Source organism: Nansenia antarctica (assembly GCF_963989245.1).
Source record: "Nansenia antarctica genome assembly, chromosome: 1".
Classification (NCBI taxonomy): domain Eukaryota; kingdom Metazoa; phylum Chordata; class Actinopteri; order Argentiniformes; family Microstomatidae; genus Nansenia; species Nansenia antarctica.
The window spans coordinates 62,639,028-62,655,022 of record NC_137674.1 but is presented as its reverse complement, the minus strand read 5'-3'; the positions used below and the strand labels follow the sequence as shown (position 1 = coordinate 62,655,022).

At 43.8% G+C, this 15,995-nt stretch overlaps 2 protein-coding genes across 4 annotated transcripts in view; one reads left to right on the top strand and one right to left on the bottom strand.

Moving 5' to 3' along the window:
• The first annotated feature begins 328 nt into the window (after nucleotides 1–328).
• Nucleotides 329–6,980, top strand: LOC308170565 (uncharacterized protein). 2 transcript variants are annotated; one of them, XM_080545367.1, is made up of 9 exons: nucleotides 329–384; nucleotides 577–630; nucleotides 944–1,019; nucleotides 1,965–2,092; nucleotides 2,260–2,329; nucleotides 2,527–2,769; nucleotides 3,488–3,577; nucleotides 4,011–4,205; nucleotides 4,509–6,980. In XM_080545367.1, the coding sequence occupies exons 2-9, from the start codon at nucleotides 619–621 to the stop codon at nucleotides 4,763–4,765; spliced, it is 1,071 nt and encodes a 356-aa protein (XP_080401493.1). In that variant the 5' UTR covers nucleotides 329–384; nucleotides 577–618; the 3' UTR covers nucleotides 4,766–6,980. The 2 variants fall into 2 exon arrangements, with proteins under 2 accessions (XP_080401493.1, XP_080401492.1); XM_080545366.1 differs by having other exon boundaries at nucleotides 3,969–4,205.
• Nucleotides 5,516–15,995, bottom strand: part of coq8aa (coenzyme Q8A-a) — a 45,834-nt gene continuing 35,354 nt past the window's right edge. For both annotated transcript variants that reach the window (XM_080545346.1, XM_080545347.1), the window contains exons 9-15: nucleotides 15,273–15,354; nucleotides 14,501–14,594; nucleotides 13,445–13,586; nucleotides 9,980–10,087; nucleotides 9,673–9,738; nucleotides 9,340–9,426; nucleotides 5,516–7,535 (exon numbers count right to left, since the gene is read on the bottom strand). In XM_080545346.1, coding sequence (XP_080401472.1) covers nucleotides 7,245–7,535; nucleotides 9,340–9,426; nucleotides 9,673–9,738; nucleotides 9,980–10,087; nucleotides 13,445–13,586; nucleotides 14,501–14,594; nucleotides 15,273–15,354 — 870 coding nt within the window. In that variant the 3' untranslated portion in view covers nucleotides 5,516–7,244. The remainder of the gene's footprint in view (nucleotides 7,536–9,339; nucleotides 9,427–9,672; nucleotides 9,739–9,979; nucleotides 10,088–13,444; nucleotides 13,587–14,500; nucleotides 14,595–15,272; nucleotides 15,355–15,995) is intronic.

The window sequence follows — 15,995 nt, the reverse complement described above, 5'->3', positions numbered from 1 at the left end:
TTTAACTCTCACTTTTTCCTACTCATTAACATAATTTCCATTTAGTATAGAAATGACCTAAAGACCTAATGTGCAGTCAACTCTTTCAACACTATGGACTGCATACAGCCGAGTGTCTTCCAACTCTTGATTTCCCACCAATGAGTTTCCCCACATACACGAGGTGGGCGGAACAGGAACTGTATTCTTTGGGCCCCATGAACATCAATCTCAAAGCCGTCCAATCAGCGTGTGCAGGGGAGTTGTCGTGTTGCTGGCTGATTGAATTTGGATGAGTGACTGTCTTTCACTTTCATGTGTAGAAGAAACGAATGTAACTACCGATTGTGGGGGGGAAAATGTGTTTCCGCAGGTGTCTTGACAGAAGTGAAGTCTGTTCACTAGGTAAGTCGACAATATTGCCTCCGCTTTTTGCCGCGTTTAGTATAATGATGATTATGTGAGAATGTTTTTCTTGGCCTCACATTAATCGTTCATTTTTAGGTATAAACACTTCGTGTGTGTGTGTGTGTGTGTGTGTGTGTGTGTGTGTGTGTGTGTGCGCGCGCGCGCGCGTGTGCCTTGTTATAATTAAAGGTCAGATGTGATCAGAAGTTCAGTGCATCCGCGTGTGAAAACATGAGTAATCAGGTATGCTATTTTTAATAAAAATTATAGCAAATGTAGATGTGATATCCTGGTTAGACTACCTGTAGTACCACCCCACGCCAGTAGGGGACCACCAGATGCATTGGGCTGAGTTACCTGTTGAATAGCTGGGGTCCCAGACTAAGCTAGCAAGTGACCAGAGTACCACGTTGTTACTTACCGTTCTACAATAAATGGTTAACTTGAATCCTGGATGGCATTCCCATTATTCATAAGTTAGGTTACCACAGTAGACTTTTAGGAATAATGTTTTGGTCCAATTCATAGCCTTTATAAACCTCTGTCCCTCCCCTAGGCATTTTGTCCTCCAAGCTTGAACGATCAAATCAGGGGCCTTCCCATGGGTGCAGGTGTATTAGCTGTTTTTAAAGGTAAGCTGGCCTAGGCTACATTCACACTGCAGTGAAATGTGACCCAAATCCGATTTTTTTGCCGACACGCTACTCGAGTCTGATTTCTGAAATCTGACCTTTTTTAAATCCGACCTGGGTCGCTTCCAGAGGTGGTATTACAGCGGATACATATCTGATATTTAGCAACGTGCCCGCCGTCTGAATTGTCAAGTCACTTTTAATGCGACTTTTACCTCACTCTAGCAGGGTTGCCAGATGGGATTGCCAATTTACAGCCTAACCAACCGCTAAATCCAGTAGCCCATTCGGCGGTAACCCGCCCCATCAGGCAACCCTGCACTCTAGACGCACTTGCTCATATCTTTGCTGGCTTCCGCTGCACAAAAACTTGAAAATGAATCCGGTTGTAACTTTATCCTATATATGTTATCATGTTATCATATATATTATATATCATAAATCTAGATATACTTGCAGACAGTATACAGAGTAGACCTGTACCCTACAAAGACACTTAGATTTAGATTTAGTAATCTACAAATTAATTAGACCCCTATACTTTCTTTTATTTCTTTTTTTGTTTCTTTTTATTTTACTACTCGATCTTTTCCGTTTGTAAAGCGTCTTTGAGTGTAAAACCGCTATATAAGTCTAATGTATTATTATTATTGTAAACAGTGCGCTGTCCTTCTGCACATGCAGGTCTGTTCAGCGCTGTGGAATGTTCACACGGGAGTCAATATAGGCCTAGGTCAAATATAGGTCACATTTTAAAAGTAATGTGAACTGCCAAACAAAAATCGGCTCTGTGTAAAAAAATCGTAATTGAGCATCAAGACCTGCAGTGTGAACGTAGCCCTTTGCCTTTATTCCTTTATGGGAATGGTAAATGCATAGTGCATCTCAATTAATGTATTGTCACTGGAGTGTCACCCTAACTGCTGTATTTTGTTTGTCTTTTAGAAGCAGAAGTTAACACAGACGTTGAAATACAAAAGTTAACACGGGAAGATCTGAATGAACTTGTGCCAGGGGTGGAGAATTTCAAAATCAGAAGCAAGATCAGTGAACTTATTGACAAATCTAAACAGGTTGGTTATCATGCCTACCATTCTCTTTGGTCATGTAGTTAAGATAGTTAGAATAGAATAGAGAAAAATCACATTCATTTAGAAATCACTACAATATTAGGCATTCGCACCAAACAAATAATGGACAAATAACAGTAATGGTTTGTGTGTATCTTTTTGCTTCTCAGAACACATGTAAACCTATTGATGCAATTCTGAAGGAACTAAGGGGATTCGTCCCAGATGATGTCATTGAAAGTAAGTGGATGTAGAAAATGTACCTTTTTCAGAGAGCTGCCATACAGTAGCTATGCCCCGTTGATTGTCATAGTAGGATGAATCATAATAATAATATGATGTAGTTGTACACATTGAATTCCTTAAAGACAAACATTATGGACAATACTTTAGTTCAATGTTATGATTTGATAACACTGCTCATTGTCACCTTACAGATGGACTGGCTGCGGGAGGAGTGTTGTATGACTATCTCTCCAGTCTCAAACATGTGGAGAAGCAGCTCGCCAATGCCCAGTACTTCATTCGGGCACAAATTAAACTGCTGGAATGTTCCATGAAAAGTTCAGTTGATAGAACTCTGGATACCACAGACCAACCCAGCAGGGGTCCTCAGAGTAGTGGTCCATCCACACCAGATGACCTTCCAACAGCAGGACATCAGCGAGCCAATCCTTGTGGTAGATAAATAACAATAATACTTTATGTTTTTGATTGATTCAAATATGTGCAAAACAGCAACAATAATGAATATAACGGAAAACAAAAAAACTAAAACTAACAGAATTAAAAAGCATAAAGCGAATGAAATAATTGCCATTTAACTTGGTTTCATTTTTATTTTATTTTATTTTATTTATTTTCACATAATTTGAAAAGGAGTGAGAAGTACAAACATCCCACCCCTTCTCCATAAATCATAAAGATGCTTCCTGTTCAAATGCACTTGAATACAATCTCATAATATATACAAATATTGCATATCCAAAAGTCAAAATCATATTTCCATACTTAACTACATAAAAAAAGAAAATAAAGAATACATATTTAGGAACCCAAATGATAAATCATAATAAATAAACAATAACCCCTGTAAACACCTTGTAATTAGCAACCCCCCAGCACCATTCCTGTACATTATGAAGGCCATGTTTTTATACCTTATTTTAAACTTGATTATGTTTGGACATTGCTTCAACTCCACATTCAAACTGTTCCATAGCTTCACTCCACAGATGTTGATGAAGAGATGAAGGCTACTTTGCAATGGTATTAAGATATTAGATATAGGTATTAAGCTGGACGTTCTAAAACGGTCTAGTCGCGGATCTTTGCTCTAAACTGGCCTTAACGTTCACTAACGCCTCCTTTGCTTGTCTCGTTATCTCATCTGTTTAGCTCTCCTAACGAAAATGTCAACGTCCTTGAATAGAGCTGTTGGCACAGGGAGTGGAGGTGAGATTCTACCTGCAACAGAACACTACCCAGGTCAGTATTCAAATGTAAAACATGTTCATACATAAAATCAGATGCTTTGTAAGGTATTCACATCGACATCATTGCCCAAGGGAATTGTGTACAGTAGGTGAATGTGTTGAGAAAGAGAGGGAGTTTAAGTTACAGTATGTGTTCATTCATGTGGTCCTCATCGTTAAATGATGGCGATAAGTCCAATTGGACCCCATCAATAGTCAGAGGAAATCAACCTAAAAAACAAGTGATACGGCCAGGTGAGATCATACGCATCCGTGTTCAAATATGTCAATAATAAGAAAACTCCTTTATTGGTTGTGATTGTAGCAGTGCTCCACCATGTACATACTGTATGACTCTCCTGATATCTACACTGCTCAGCTGCTGTTCTGTCTGTGGCGCCCAGGAAACATGTCACGTTACTCTGTTGTTTCTGACATGACAACAGTGTCAAGAGTGAAGGTCCATTCTGTGCTGTGTGGTACAACCCTGGGCACTCACCTTAAACTGATGGAGCGAGTGGACGCTCTGGGGCTGCACAGAGAGGAGAGTCGAGCTGACGACTGTCACGTCATGGTTGTCTTCTGTCCAATCACATCTCGCATGGGGACAGACATAGGCATGGCAATGTCGAACGTCCCAGGTGAGAGCCTTCCAAAATAACAACTGTAGTGCATACTGTATATATAGCCTGACAGTACACATTGGTGTTACGGCTGTGGATTTGCCCCTTAAACACACATTTGAATCCATATGTCTCTCCATTTTTTTGTTCTCTCTTTATCCCACAGATTCTCACACCATTGTTTTAGTTCTACTCAAAGGGGTATACCCAGTACTCTGTAGGTCTATGTTCAGCTCTGTAATGGGTGAATTTGTGTTAAGGAGAAGCACTGTTCCAAGTGTACATGATTTGAAAAATAAGCGACTATCTCTGTGTCAACAGATTCCAAAGATGCTATTCTTGTGGTGATGCACCACACATTCGACCCCCACTATGTCCCACCAAAGAAATTTGAGGCTCAGCGGAGAAATATTGTGGAGGAAGTTGATGTTTTCTTCCACGACTCTCTTGGGCTCCTGACGTGTGAGGTCAATGAAACAGCAGTTCAACGCATATATGCTGCCTTGAGGAAATATGACGATGGTCTCTTTGAACACACGGTCGGTCACAAATCACAAAGTACTCATAAAAAAAGTTGAATTTGTATTTTATTTTATTATGTAGTTCTGATCCTTGACAAATGTATTTGGTGAAGTGAATGAAAGATTGTAATCCTCAGTGAGACCCAGTGCTTTAAATGCCTGACGGGAAGTGTGAAAGTGCACACTTCTGGGTGAAGGATAGAGAAGGGTACTAGAATGCACTCTGGTGATCATCACTTGGGGTGGAATCCTAAACTCGAGATCCGTGTGCGTAACTCGAATCATCACACAAATGTCCCATTGACATCATTGCAAGATTTACGCGAATGTCAGGGTTCGCATAACTCAATTAAGGATTCCTACTGTATCTTAATGATCATCCCATGCAATCATCCCAGTTAAAGTAGGCAACAATTGGCCTCGGTTCTTTCTTTTGCATTGTTTGAGGTATGGTCAAATTAATTCCCTACCACCAATTTGTTATAATATTTTTTGACATAGTATATATAATATATATATATATATACTATCATACATCATATTTCCTGTGACTTAGTGTAATTGGGCTATAGGCTACAGACCCACACTGTCACTACTGTATATTCAATTTAATATGCACTTCTGTTTGTGACATTTTACAGAATGGCAATGCCAGTCTTTGTGACTCTATAGTAAAATGACTGCATTATAAAAAATAAAATAAGTGTACTTAAAATAAAATGTGGAAAGCTCAGTTGCTCTGTGGTTTATTTGACGACTTCTTGTTTTCATAGAAAGTACAGTGTTCACTCATACAAGATAACATGGAACAAGTGTTCAATCAAATATTTAATATTTTCATATGTATTACAACTCTTGGTAAGAATGCCATTGATTAGAAAATTTAAAATCTTTTTTTTTTCTTTACTCTTCTGACATCAATATAAAGAGACAGTGTCATTCATTTCTAACATCCTTCCTCAAAAAATACTACAGGCAGTTTCAAAAGAATAGCCAGCCTTTTTTCATTTTTCTTTATCATCAAGGAAAGAAAACCGCAGTTAGGTTCTGGTACTTTCTACAATTGTGGTTTTTGAGAAAAAACTATTATAAATCCTGCTGTTGTCTCCCCTGATACTGAAGGAAAAACGTTAACAGGTCACAGGCCTATCGGGCCAAAATAACTTTTTGGTTCTAAGGGACTCCATATTGGACCTTAAAGGACTCCATTTTGTATCTACAGGTCCGGTTTCCGGTAGGTCAACCAATGAGAATACGTGCTCTGTTTTTTCACAAGGCATCTCCCTCCATCATCCATCAGTCCCCTCCCACGACTTTGACAAACAAAATAACTGATATGTTTTAACCAGGCCACATCTCATTGATAAGTACTGTAAAATGCTATTTCAGATGGCCTGAAGGTCCATGTTTTCTAGGAGACATATCAGGGAGAAGTATAGTATAAGATTGTCCTCAACAGTTTATCTTTCAAACAGTATAGTCCTGTCAAATGTTGTGTATGCTAGTTATAAGTGTGACTAATTCCACACCTGACAACTCCCTTTTACACCTCTGTATGCATCATGTAGCCTGATCCCAGGTCATAAGTACAGTACTTGAGCCAGTTGTTGATTAACCTTGCGCAACCATACTCCTGAAATGTTTGCATTATTAAGCAAGCTTCCTGTGAGAAAACCTAGGACCCTGGTGAGTGAACTGTTGATTGAATCAAAGGAGTTGGCCGAAGCACATACAGATCTGGGATCAGACTATGTAGTATCAAACATGCTTGATTCCAACTCACGCATTACAATGAGCCCGTCCTCTGATTTATACCTCTGATTTATACAGTGCCTCCCCTGGATTAGGTGTGCCTCATAGAAATACATCTCATCACCACTTTGTGTTTGATACCCTTTAAACATTTCTACTGGTGTGAAGAAACCAACAATTTTGTTCTCAGTATTTAGCATAACGGTTTACTTTCAGACACATTTCCCCCCTCATTTATCTCAATGCATATGTACATCAGTGGAGTCTGGGGGAGGTAGAAATTGGAGGACGTGCTTATTGTAATGCTCATTGTCATTCCATTCCTTTCCTTTCCTTTCCTTTTCCATTCCATGCATTACAATGAGTTCGTCCTCCAACTTCTACCTCTGCCGGCCTCCCCTCTTGCACATCAATCATCTGATCAAGTCTTGTGATGAATATGTTGGAAACGGCCACTGTTAATATACACACACTCCCCCCCCCCCCCCCAAAAAAGAAGCTCACTCAGAAACAATAAAAAGATACAGATTCAGGTTTAGGGTTCAGGGGAGAGACGAGAGAGAGAAAAGAATATAAAACAAAAAGTGCCATCATCATCATCCATATACATTCAATTCACAGCAGAGCAAGTTGGCTACGCTGGTTCTTCACTTCGCATCCCTCCCTGATAAAGTCCACACAAATCCCCCCCCTCCCCCTCACCCCCATACTTCGTCCAACCCCTGAAGACAAACCACACCATCCATGCAATTCAATTGGCCCTCAGCAATGTCCGTCACTGGCTTTAGGTTGGTCGTTGGGGGCGGCCCCTCCAATAGTTGTCGTAAGCCTCCTGGAACATGGCCTTGCAGGGGAGTTTGGCGTTGAGGCGGGAACAGATGAGGAAGGACCCGCCCATCTTGCGATGCAGCGAATAGGTTTCCTCAGGGGGCGGGGTCAGGCGCTGTTTGAGCATGACAGGGATGAGGTTGTGGATGCGCTCCGTGGTGCTCTGGTCCCCGAAACAGAAGGGCTCTGTGGAACCGAAGGCCTCGCCTAGGATCATCACGGCATCAACGTGGGCGTTCTCCATGGCCTAGGGAGAGGGGGAGATGATATTTAAATTTCTTTATTACGATAAACCCCTTGAGATGTGTCATCTTGTTTTAGAGAGGGTCCCAACATATATCACAATCATAACAACAGAGTGTAAAAATAATAAAGAGTACAATTATGACAAAATACAAACAGACAAGTGACAAACAACAACAACAACAACAACAACATAGATTACTAGGGATGTCCCGATCCGATATTGATATCGCATATCGCCGTGATATCGGTCCTGAATGCTGGATCGCAGATCGCACCAGAAAAAAAATAGGCAGCGATCTGGGGCTCGCGATCCGGCGTGTCACTCACGTGATGACAACAGTAGTAGTCAGTGGTCACGGGCATGAGAGTTGGCTAGTAGCTACCTGTGTGTAATGAGTCTGACAATGTCATGATGCTAGCTGGTGAAATCATAAACCATTTGCTTACGTAATTTTTCGTTTGTTTACATAGTCTGAAACTACAGATGGTAAGCTTTCAAATGATGCGTCATACATTGAAATCGGAAAAACAATCAAGACGACACGAGTATTTGAATGTTTGTTTGTATCAATGTTTTGCTCAAGAATGGTGACTGCTAAAAACGCAGCTAACAGCTAGCGGCTAACGTGTCGTTCTAAAACGAAAGTATTGTAACGTCCCCACTTGGACAGTGGTTGAAATAATGACAGATAGCTTCTCTCATGTAATCTGTGCGTTTAATTGTAAACTATCTCATACACAACTTTCTTAGTTCACCGGAGCTCTCCCCCCCCCCCCCCCCCCCCACCATTGGCACACAACACAGTAACAGTGTGAACATGAACATGAACTCAAGCATTAATGAACATTAATGAATAGGGTTGCTACACTATGTTTACAAGCCAGGTATCACTTACCGGTAGCCTCTGGCAACAGTGAATCCAACCCACAGATTATAAGTATTTAGTGATCGTTAAACTGTTGTATATTATATCGAGTGGTACTTTAAAACTTCCAAGTTGCCTGTTATGAAAAAAACGAAAAGCAGATATTGTTGACACCCCTTCGATTCTGCGACTGGTTTCTGGTCTCACCAGCGGGCGTCTCTAGGCTACACTTTTAAAAAGGGTCCTATAATTGATTGCCATTTGTAAGAGAAGATAAATAGAATAAAAACATGAAGGCACTAAAACTAGAAATCTGACAGTAACTCGTTTTTTTTTCTACAATGCTGAATGCTGCAGTTTAAATTGTTTTAACTTTAAACCAGTTGGTCACTGAGTACTGCAGAGTACTGTTTTTGTTACTTGAATAAAGGCTGGCAGTCTTTAATAGCCAACTGTTGTTGTGGACTATATACTGGGTAAGTATTTGTTATTATACAGGAGTAAAACAATAAATACAAATATCGGATTGATATCGGTATCGCAGATACCTGAAGCCCAGGTATCGGTATCAGTAGTGAAAAGAAAAAAAACACTACATGTAACATGGCCAAAGTGGCCAATAAACTAAGGGAAGGTGGATCTACTTCTATACTTTAGACAGCTGAATATAATGTATTAAGTGAAATTGGTGACAACTTCAGAGATAACAAGAACAGTAACATGGTGTGTGTGTGTGTGTGTGTGTGTGTGTGTGTGTGCACATGCTCTCGTGTGCGTTTGTGAGAAGCCACAGCAATTGCCGAAGGTATTCTCAAGCAATTTCATGTCTTGAAATGGTTTAAGAGGCAACTTCCTTTATCGTGGATCAGAACAATTGTAGATCATGTATTATAGCATGAGGCAGGAATGACACTTGATTTGAAGTGAAGTGGAACTCACCTTTGACTCATAACCGGTGAGGAACTTCATATCTATTGATTTCTTCAGAACCCCCTCTCTGTTGCCTTCTGCTGCTGACCTGATGACCTGGGTTTTGAAGAAGAGGAAGACTTTATTGTCCCTTGTCCAGAGGAAACTGAATGTAGTCTTTTTGAGTAACTGTAAACACCACCCCGAAGAATAAATGTGGTTTACACACACACGTGCACGTGCACACGCCTTGAGGCTGGAGGACACGATCAGCTGCAGTAATATGTACATCACACAGGTATATATGTACATCACACAGGTATAGTCGACCATTGGATTGTGTTCTGGGGTGGAAGGTCTCACCTCAATGTAGATGTCAGTGAAGCTCAAGTCGAATCCTCTCGTTGCTCCGAAATCCAACAGCGCAACCTAAGGATTGAGTGACCAATAACAATGTTAGTCATTCCAAACCTTGACCAACCGAGCACTGACAGAGCTTCGGCTATTGTATACTGTACACTTGCGTTAACTTAAATTGACTAGAGAGTCCCAAAACATGGACCTTCCATTTCAATTAAACCAGATGAAATAACTCAACTGTGGACATGGCACCACCCTATATGGGAGCCTATGAAGGAGGTTGGTACTAGAGTTGAAATAGCTGACTCACCCTATGTGTCTGTGGGTCGTAGAAGAAGTTGGACCAGTTGGGGTCCGTCTGCATGTATCTGAACTCAAACAGCTCCCTCAAACACAGATTCAGGATGTTCTCACAGATCTGTCAGAGAGGACAGGGAGAAGAGGATGGGAGGGGAGGAGAGGTGAGGAGGGGAGCAGAGAGGTGAGGAGGGGAGCAGAGAGGGGATGAGAAGGGAGGAGAGGAAAAAACCAAGACACTTCAGAGACATTGAAAAGATCCTGTTATTTTCCATCTGCAGTTTCAATGCTCATGCCACCAGAGGGCAGTACAACACCACCACCATATTTCAGTGCCATGAACCACAGTGTGGTTCACATTATGTGGAGCAGGTGTTTGCTCCCACGTGAGCAGGCCGGGTTCCGACGCGGGAGGTCGACCGTAGATCAAGTCACCCTTATGACTCAAGACATCGAGGATTGCTTTTCGGCAAAAAAGAAGGCCGGGGCCGTCTTTATAGACCTGACGGCTGCCTACGATACCGTATGGCATCGCGGCCTCTCCTGCAAGCTGCTCCGCCTGCTGCCGGACAGGCACATGGTCAGAATGATCATGGAGCTCATCCGTAACCGCAGCTTTACCCTCACCACCGGTCGCGGACAGCTAAGCAGGCTTCGACGCCTTAAGAACGGCGTCCCTCAGGGATCGGTCCTGGCCCCCCTCCTCTATAATATCTATACCTATGACCTGCCCAACACACTCTCGCGGAAGTACGCCTACGCAGACGACCTCGCAGTGGTGTACTCTGCTGGAAATTGGCAGTCTGTGGAGGGGATTCTGAGCCAGGACATGCAGACACTAGTGGCATACTTCCGGAAATGGAGATTGAAGCTTAGCGAGGCAAAGACGGTGTCGGCTGCCTTCCACCTTAACAACAGGGAGGCTAAACGTGAGCTTAGAGTACACCTAGATGGAACTCCCCTGCCATGTTCCGCTGAGCCAATCTATCTCGGCGTGACATTGGACAGGACGCTCACGTTTCGCCGACACCTCGAGTCACTGCGCAAGAAGTTAACAGCTCGTGTGGCGTTGATGAGGCGACTGGTTGGCTCGGGCTGGGGCGCCGGCGCAAGGACCTTGCGCACGGCAGCCCTAGCCCTCGTTTATTCAACTAGTGAATACTGCGCCCCAGTATGGTGTCGCAGTGCCCACACCCGCCTCATCGACTCGCCTATAAACGAAGCCTTGCGCATTGTGACAGGATGCCTGCGTCCTACCCCCGTGGACAACCTTCCCATCCTAGCAGGCATCCAGCCCGCAGGCCTCCGCCGCATGGGAGCCACAGCACGTCTCGCCTGCCGGGCCGCGGAGCTTAATAACCATCTGCTCCATGATAGGCTCACTATAACAGCGGAGCCCTCCCGGCGTCTCAAGTCGAGACACCCATTTGTGCCTGCCGCACAGGATCTCAGGCAGCAATGCAGAGATCTCAACATCAGTGCGGCAGGATGGGCGGATTATATGTGGCGCGCGGAGTGGGAGGCTAACACCTCCAAACTCCGCGACCACATCCCAGTCGCCGGCGCTGAGCCCCTCGGGATGGACTTGCCAAGGCTATCCTGGGTGAGGCTCAATCGTCTCCGGACCGACGTCGGGCGTTTCCGCTCATCAATGCACAGATGGGGCTTGGCCCCAAATGCGTCGTGCGAGTGTGGCGCAGAGGACCAAACCGCAGACCATATTATCCTGGATTGCCCGGTGTACCACCCACCCAACGGGATGCATGGTCTGTCGGTATTAGATGACGAGACGATGACGTGGCTTCTGGAGGGGTGTCCAGAAATATAGCCCGGGTGAGCCCCTCAACCAGGTCTCGGGGTGGTAAAAGGGTAGCCCCTCGGCCCCGAGCCTGGTGGAGTGGAGAGGAAAAACAACTACCCATACGCCGAAGAAGAAGAAGGTGTTTGTTCATGTAGTAGTAGTATAGTATGTGTTCATATGTGACACGTTCTAATGCTTTGGTCCTCATATCGGCAACCCATCAAATTATCGGACTTTTCTTTTGAAACACGGAACTACGTTTCAACATTGTTGAGAAGTACAACACAAACTCGCTAGTCAAGCCAAAATACTGCAATGCAATGGATTCGGTGAGTAATCCCCACTGCTACCTAGTTAACTACTTTACATTGTTAGCAGGCTCACAAAACAAGCTGTGTTAGTTGACTAGTGATGTGTCATTGATTTTCAACAACGCGGAAATGGATAAAAAAAAATCTAAAGAAAAGTCTGATCGTTACATCGGATCCCGATATGAGGACCAAAGCATTAGAACATGTCACATATTATGTGGAGCAGGTGTCTTCAACGAGACTCGCATAAAGGAATTTTCTTATTTTATTGACAATACAATTACATATAATCATTCATAACAACAACAATCCTTCACAAAGAATTCGGCAATCAAGTTTCTGAAATGGCCCAGAGAAACTAAGGCATCTCAGTGTATCCTGCAAGTCAGCGAACAGTCTAATCTTAACCAACTGGGGACAACTGACTTACTAACAGTGAAGGGCAGCGCAATGTTTTATAACAACACAATAATATTACGGGCACAAACAATATCACTGACTACAAGGGATGCCGTTGAAATACTACTGTGTCCTGGTGGAAAGCCTGGTTGACGTGTGCTCAGGGTACCGTTCTTGGACAAGTAAAGGCCAATGCACACACTCAATTCACACCACCGAAGTGTGTGGGTGTGAACGGAGAATCGAATGTTGTCGTGCGACAAAATCGCATCGCACGCCGTGTGCATTGTCTCATTCAAAACAATGGAATAGAATTCGCGGTGCGACAAAATCGTCCGCCGTGTGCATTGGGCTTAAGAGCGAAGCTGAGAATTGCCCAAGGATTCTAATATTGGGCGATAGTTATCTAGATCGGTGGAGTCACCACCTTCTATGGAGAGGGAGCACATGGGCTGCCTTCTAGACCTTGGAGATAGCACCTGAGTTAATAGTAAGATTACAAATATGTGGAAATTATTTCACAATCATGGGGGCAGAGGTGTAATATCCCTGGTTCAAGCAGGTCAGCCCCAGTGGATTTTTTTTTTACATCAATAACATCATTTTAAGTAAGGCATTTAGCACATTACAATTGTTACCTATCTACCTTACCAACTAAACACAACACATCTTGCTAGCAAGGGTCCAAAAGGCCAGGTCCCAAAAGGATTCACCCATCATTGTTTAGGGAACACTGCGGTAGTCCTTCATTTTATTGATGTATACAGAGACAGTGGTCAAACCTCAAAAGTCTTCCCTTGCTTCCTTGCGTCCTCCGTCTCCTCCTCCTCAAAACTCACTGGAGGAGAACCTCTGGCGTTCCTCCTCTCTGAGCTTCTTCTCCAAAGCATTTTGAGAAGGAGGCAAAGATGGAGGACACAAGGAAGAAAGGAAAGACTTTTGAGATCTGACCAATGTTAGCTCTCACCTCGTTCTTGAGTTCCTGGGACAGCTCCTCGGCCTGGTCCAATGGGAAGCCAGGGACCAGCTCGGTCGTCAGGACGTGACTGCTGCTCAGCTCGTCAACTACGTCTGGTACGTAGAAGAATGGGTGGTCCTTCAGCAGCTCCCTACACACACACGCGCACGCGCACACGCACACACACACGCACACGCACAAGAAGAGCATTATTACCCCAGTTTCAACTACACTCTTTCTTCATGTGTTTTGGACTGTGGAAACATCAGTGTAGTACATATAGTAGGCAGGGATGCACTACAGTAAAGGAACATAGAGGAGAGAGTGTCCTAGTCCCCGGAAGCCCTGCTCAAGGGGAAAACCATGTCCTCCACAGCTGGTGATATCTGGTGTGTATGTATGAAACAGGAGACGTCTCTCTGGACACAAACCTCATCTCTCAATCTTCCCTGACAGGGGAGGAGAGGAGAAGAGAGGTTGGTGTGGAGAGCTTGTTGTCTCCTTGTACCATTTCCAGACTGTCTATATTTAAAAGCTGGCAGCATGCGAATGGTGCGGGTTCATATCAAGTCATCGAAACCTAACACCATCCGAGCCATCCAGAGGGGCTATTCTTAGTCCCTGGTTACAATCCTCCCCAGCTGGGCCACACCAAGGCCACTCGTTAGGCCAGGATTTACTGAATGCTACTCCCGGCTGGCCCTTGAAAAACAAAACACTGTCTACTCTGAGAAGTAGTGGTAAGAATAGCAGGGGCAAATCTTTGATGAACTCATCGTCGTTGCTTGGCTGTACAGTAAGAAACGTCATCCATAAGATACAGTGTAGCCGAATTGAGCATGGAAAAGTAATACGTACATTTTAGAAATGTAATTTAACTTGTAAATTATTGAAATCCCCTTTATCTGCACTACAAACCACATGCGACATAGTATCAAACAGCATCAGTTCCCCTCGGTTTTCTCAGTGATTCCTGGTGTGACCTTTTTGATGTTTACATGATAAAGGTTGATTCAGTGGAGGGTTGTGAAGAGGAAGCTACCGCGGTTGTTTTTCAACACTTACTTGAACTTTTTGGCACATTTGGCCTCCCTTACGTAATCACACTCCAGCGCCAGCTCACGGCTCATCACCTCGATCAGATGCTCCGGGAACAGACCTGGAGATGGGGGGGGGAGAGAGAGAGAGAGAGAGAGAGGAGGGGTAGGGAGGGAGGGATGGATAAAGTGTTGATTATGATTATCTATCTTACGGTACATATAGTGAAGGACATGTACATAAACTGTTAGGCTTAGTGTGTGTGTGTGTGTGTGTGTGTGTGTGTGTGTTTGTGTGTGTGTGTAATACTGAGTGTGTATGCATTTACATTTACATTTTTGGCATTTAGCAGACGCCTTATTCCAAAGTATATAATAATAATACTTTGGAATAATCTAGCTCAGGCCAGGGGCCATTGGCAGTCTCCGTGATAGAATACTTTTTTTGTTTTGTATAGACACTGGAGAAACGGAGAAACAGAGAAACAGTACAGGGCGGGCAGTAGAAGTATTGGGGGACACAGTAAAGGGGAAAAGCGGGTGTCTCAGGAGACGCAGTGCTGGTGGCAGTAGATGTCTCAGGAGGAGCAGTTAAGGTGTAGAGAAGAGATGGGTCTTCAGTCTCCGACGGAAGATGGGTAGTGACTCTGCAGTTCTGACAGACTAGACTAGTATGTCAGTAAGACTAGTATGCCAGTCTAATGGCTGGGACTGTGTATGTGTGTGTGTGTGTGTGTGTGTGTGTGTGTGTGTGTGTATGTGTGTGCCTGCTGTGGGTGGAGAGGTTCGGACGTCGTCACCTTCAGGCAGTGCGTTGCTCATGCTGAGGACCGTCATCAGGTTGTTGACGTCACTGTTGATACTCTGGGCCACCCCGGGGTACTGGAGCCACAGAGGGACAAACAGAGCAGGAGAGTTAACGTCACAACACAGGATCAACGGGGTAGCCTAGCCAGCTAACCTCCTTAATAATTCCGAGGTAATTTCATGTTTACACGACGAGCATGGAGATTGGACACTTTAAACGGGCAAGTCGACACTCCCAAAACTACCCATCCTACCCCAGGTTGGTTCTAGAGCTAATAAGTATAGTATCTTTAAGTATAGTAAGTACCTGAGGGCTGTATCCTACACCTGCTTTACTATATCACCCTGCTACGGGAACCTTGATTAACATTCAGATATCAGTAGGCTTATACAGAGATAAATATCTTGTCTTATGACATTCTTATACCATCTGAATGTTAAATCCAGGTTACTGTGGCAGGCTGATCTAGTGAAGCTGGTGTAGGATGCAGCCCTCAGATAAAACACAATGCAGCGGTTTATGATCATAGTGGCATGTACGACACAAGACCGACAGTCCCGACGAGCTCTGACAGGAGAATATAAACAATGCAGTGATTTAAAACAGGAAATGCTAATTTTAGGGTTTGGAATAACACTCAAGCACACATCGACAACACTTGCATGTTGGGAACCCGGTTTATGACCACCCACCCAGACACACACACACACACACA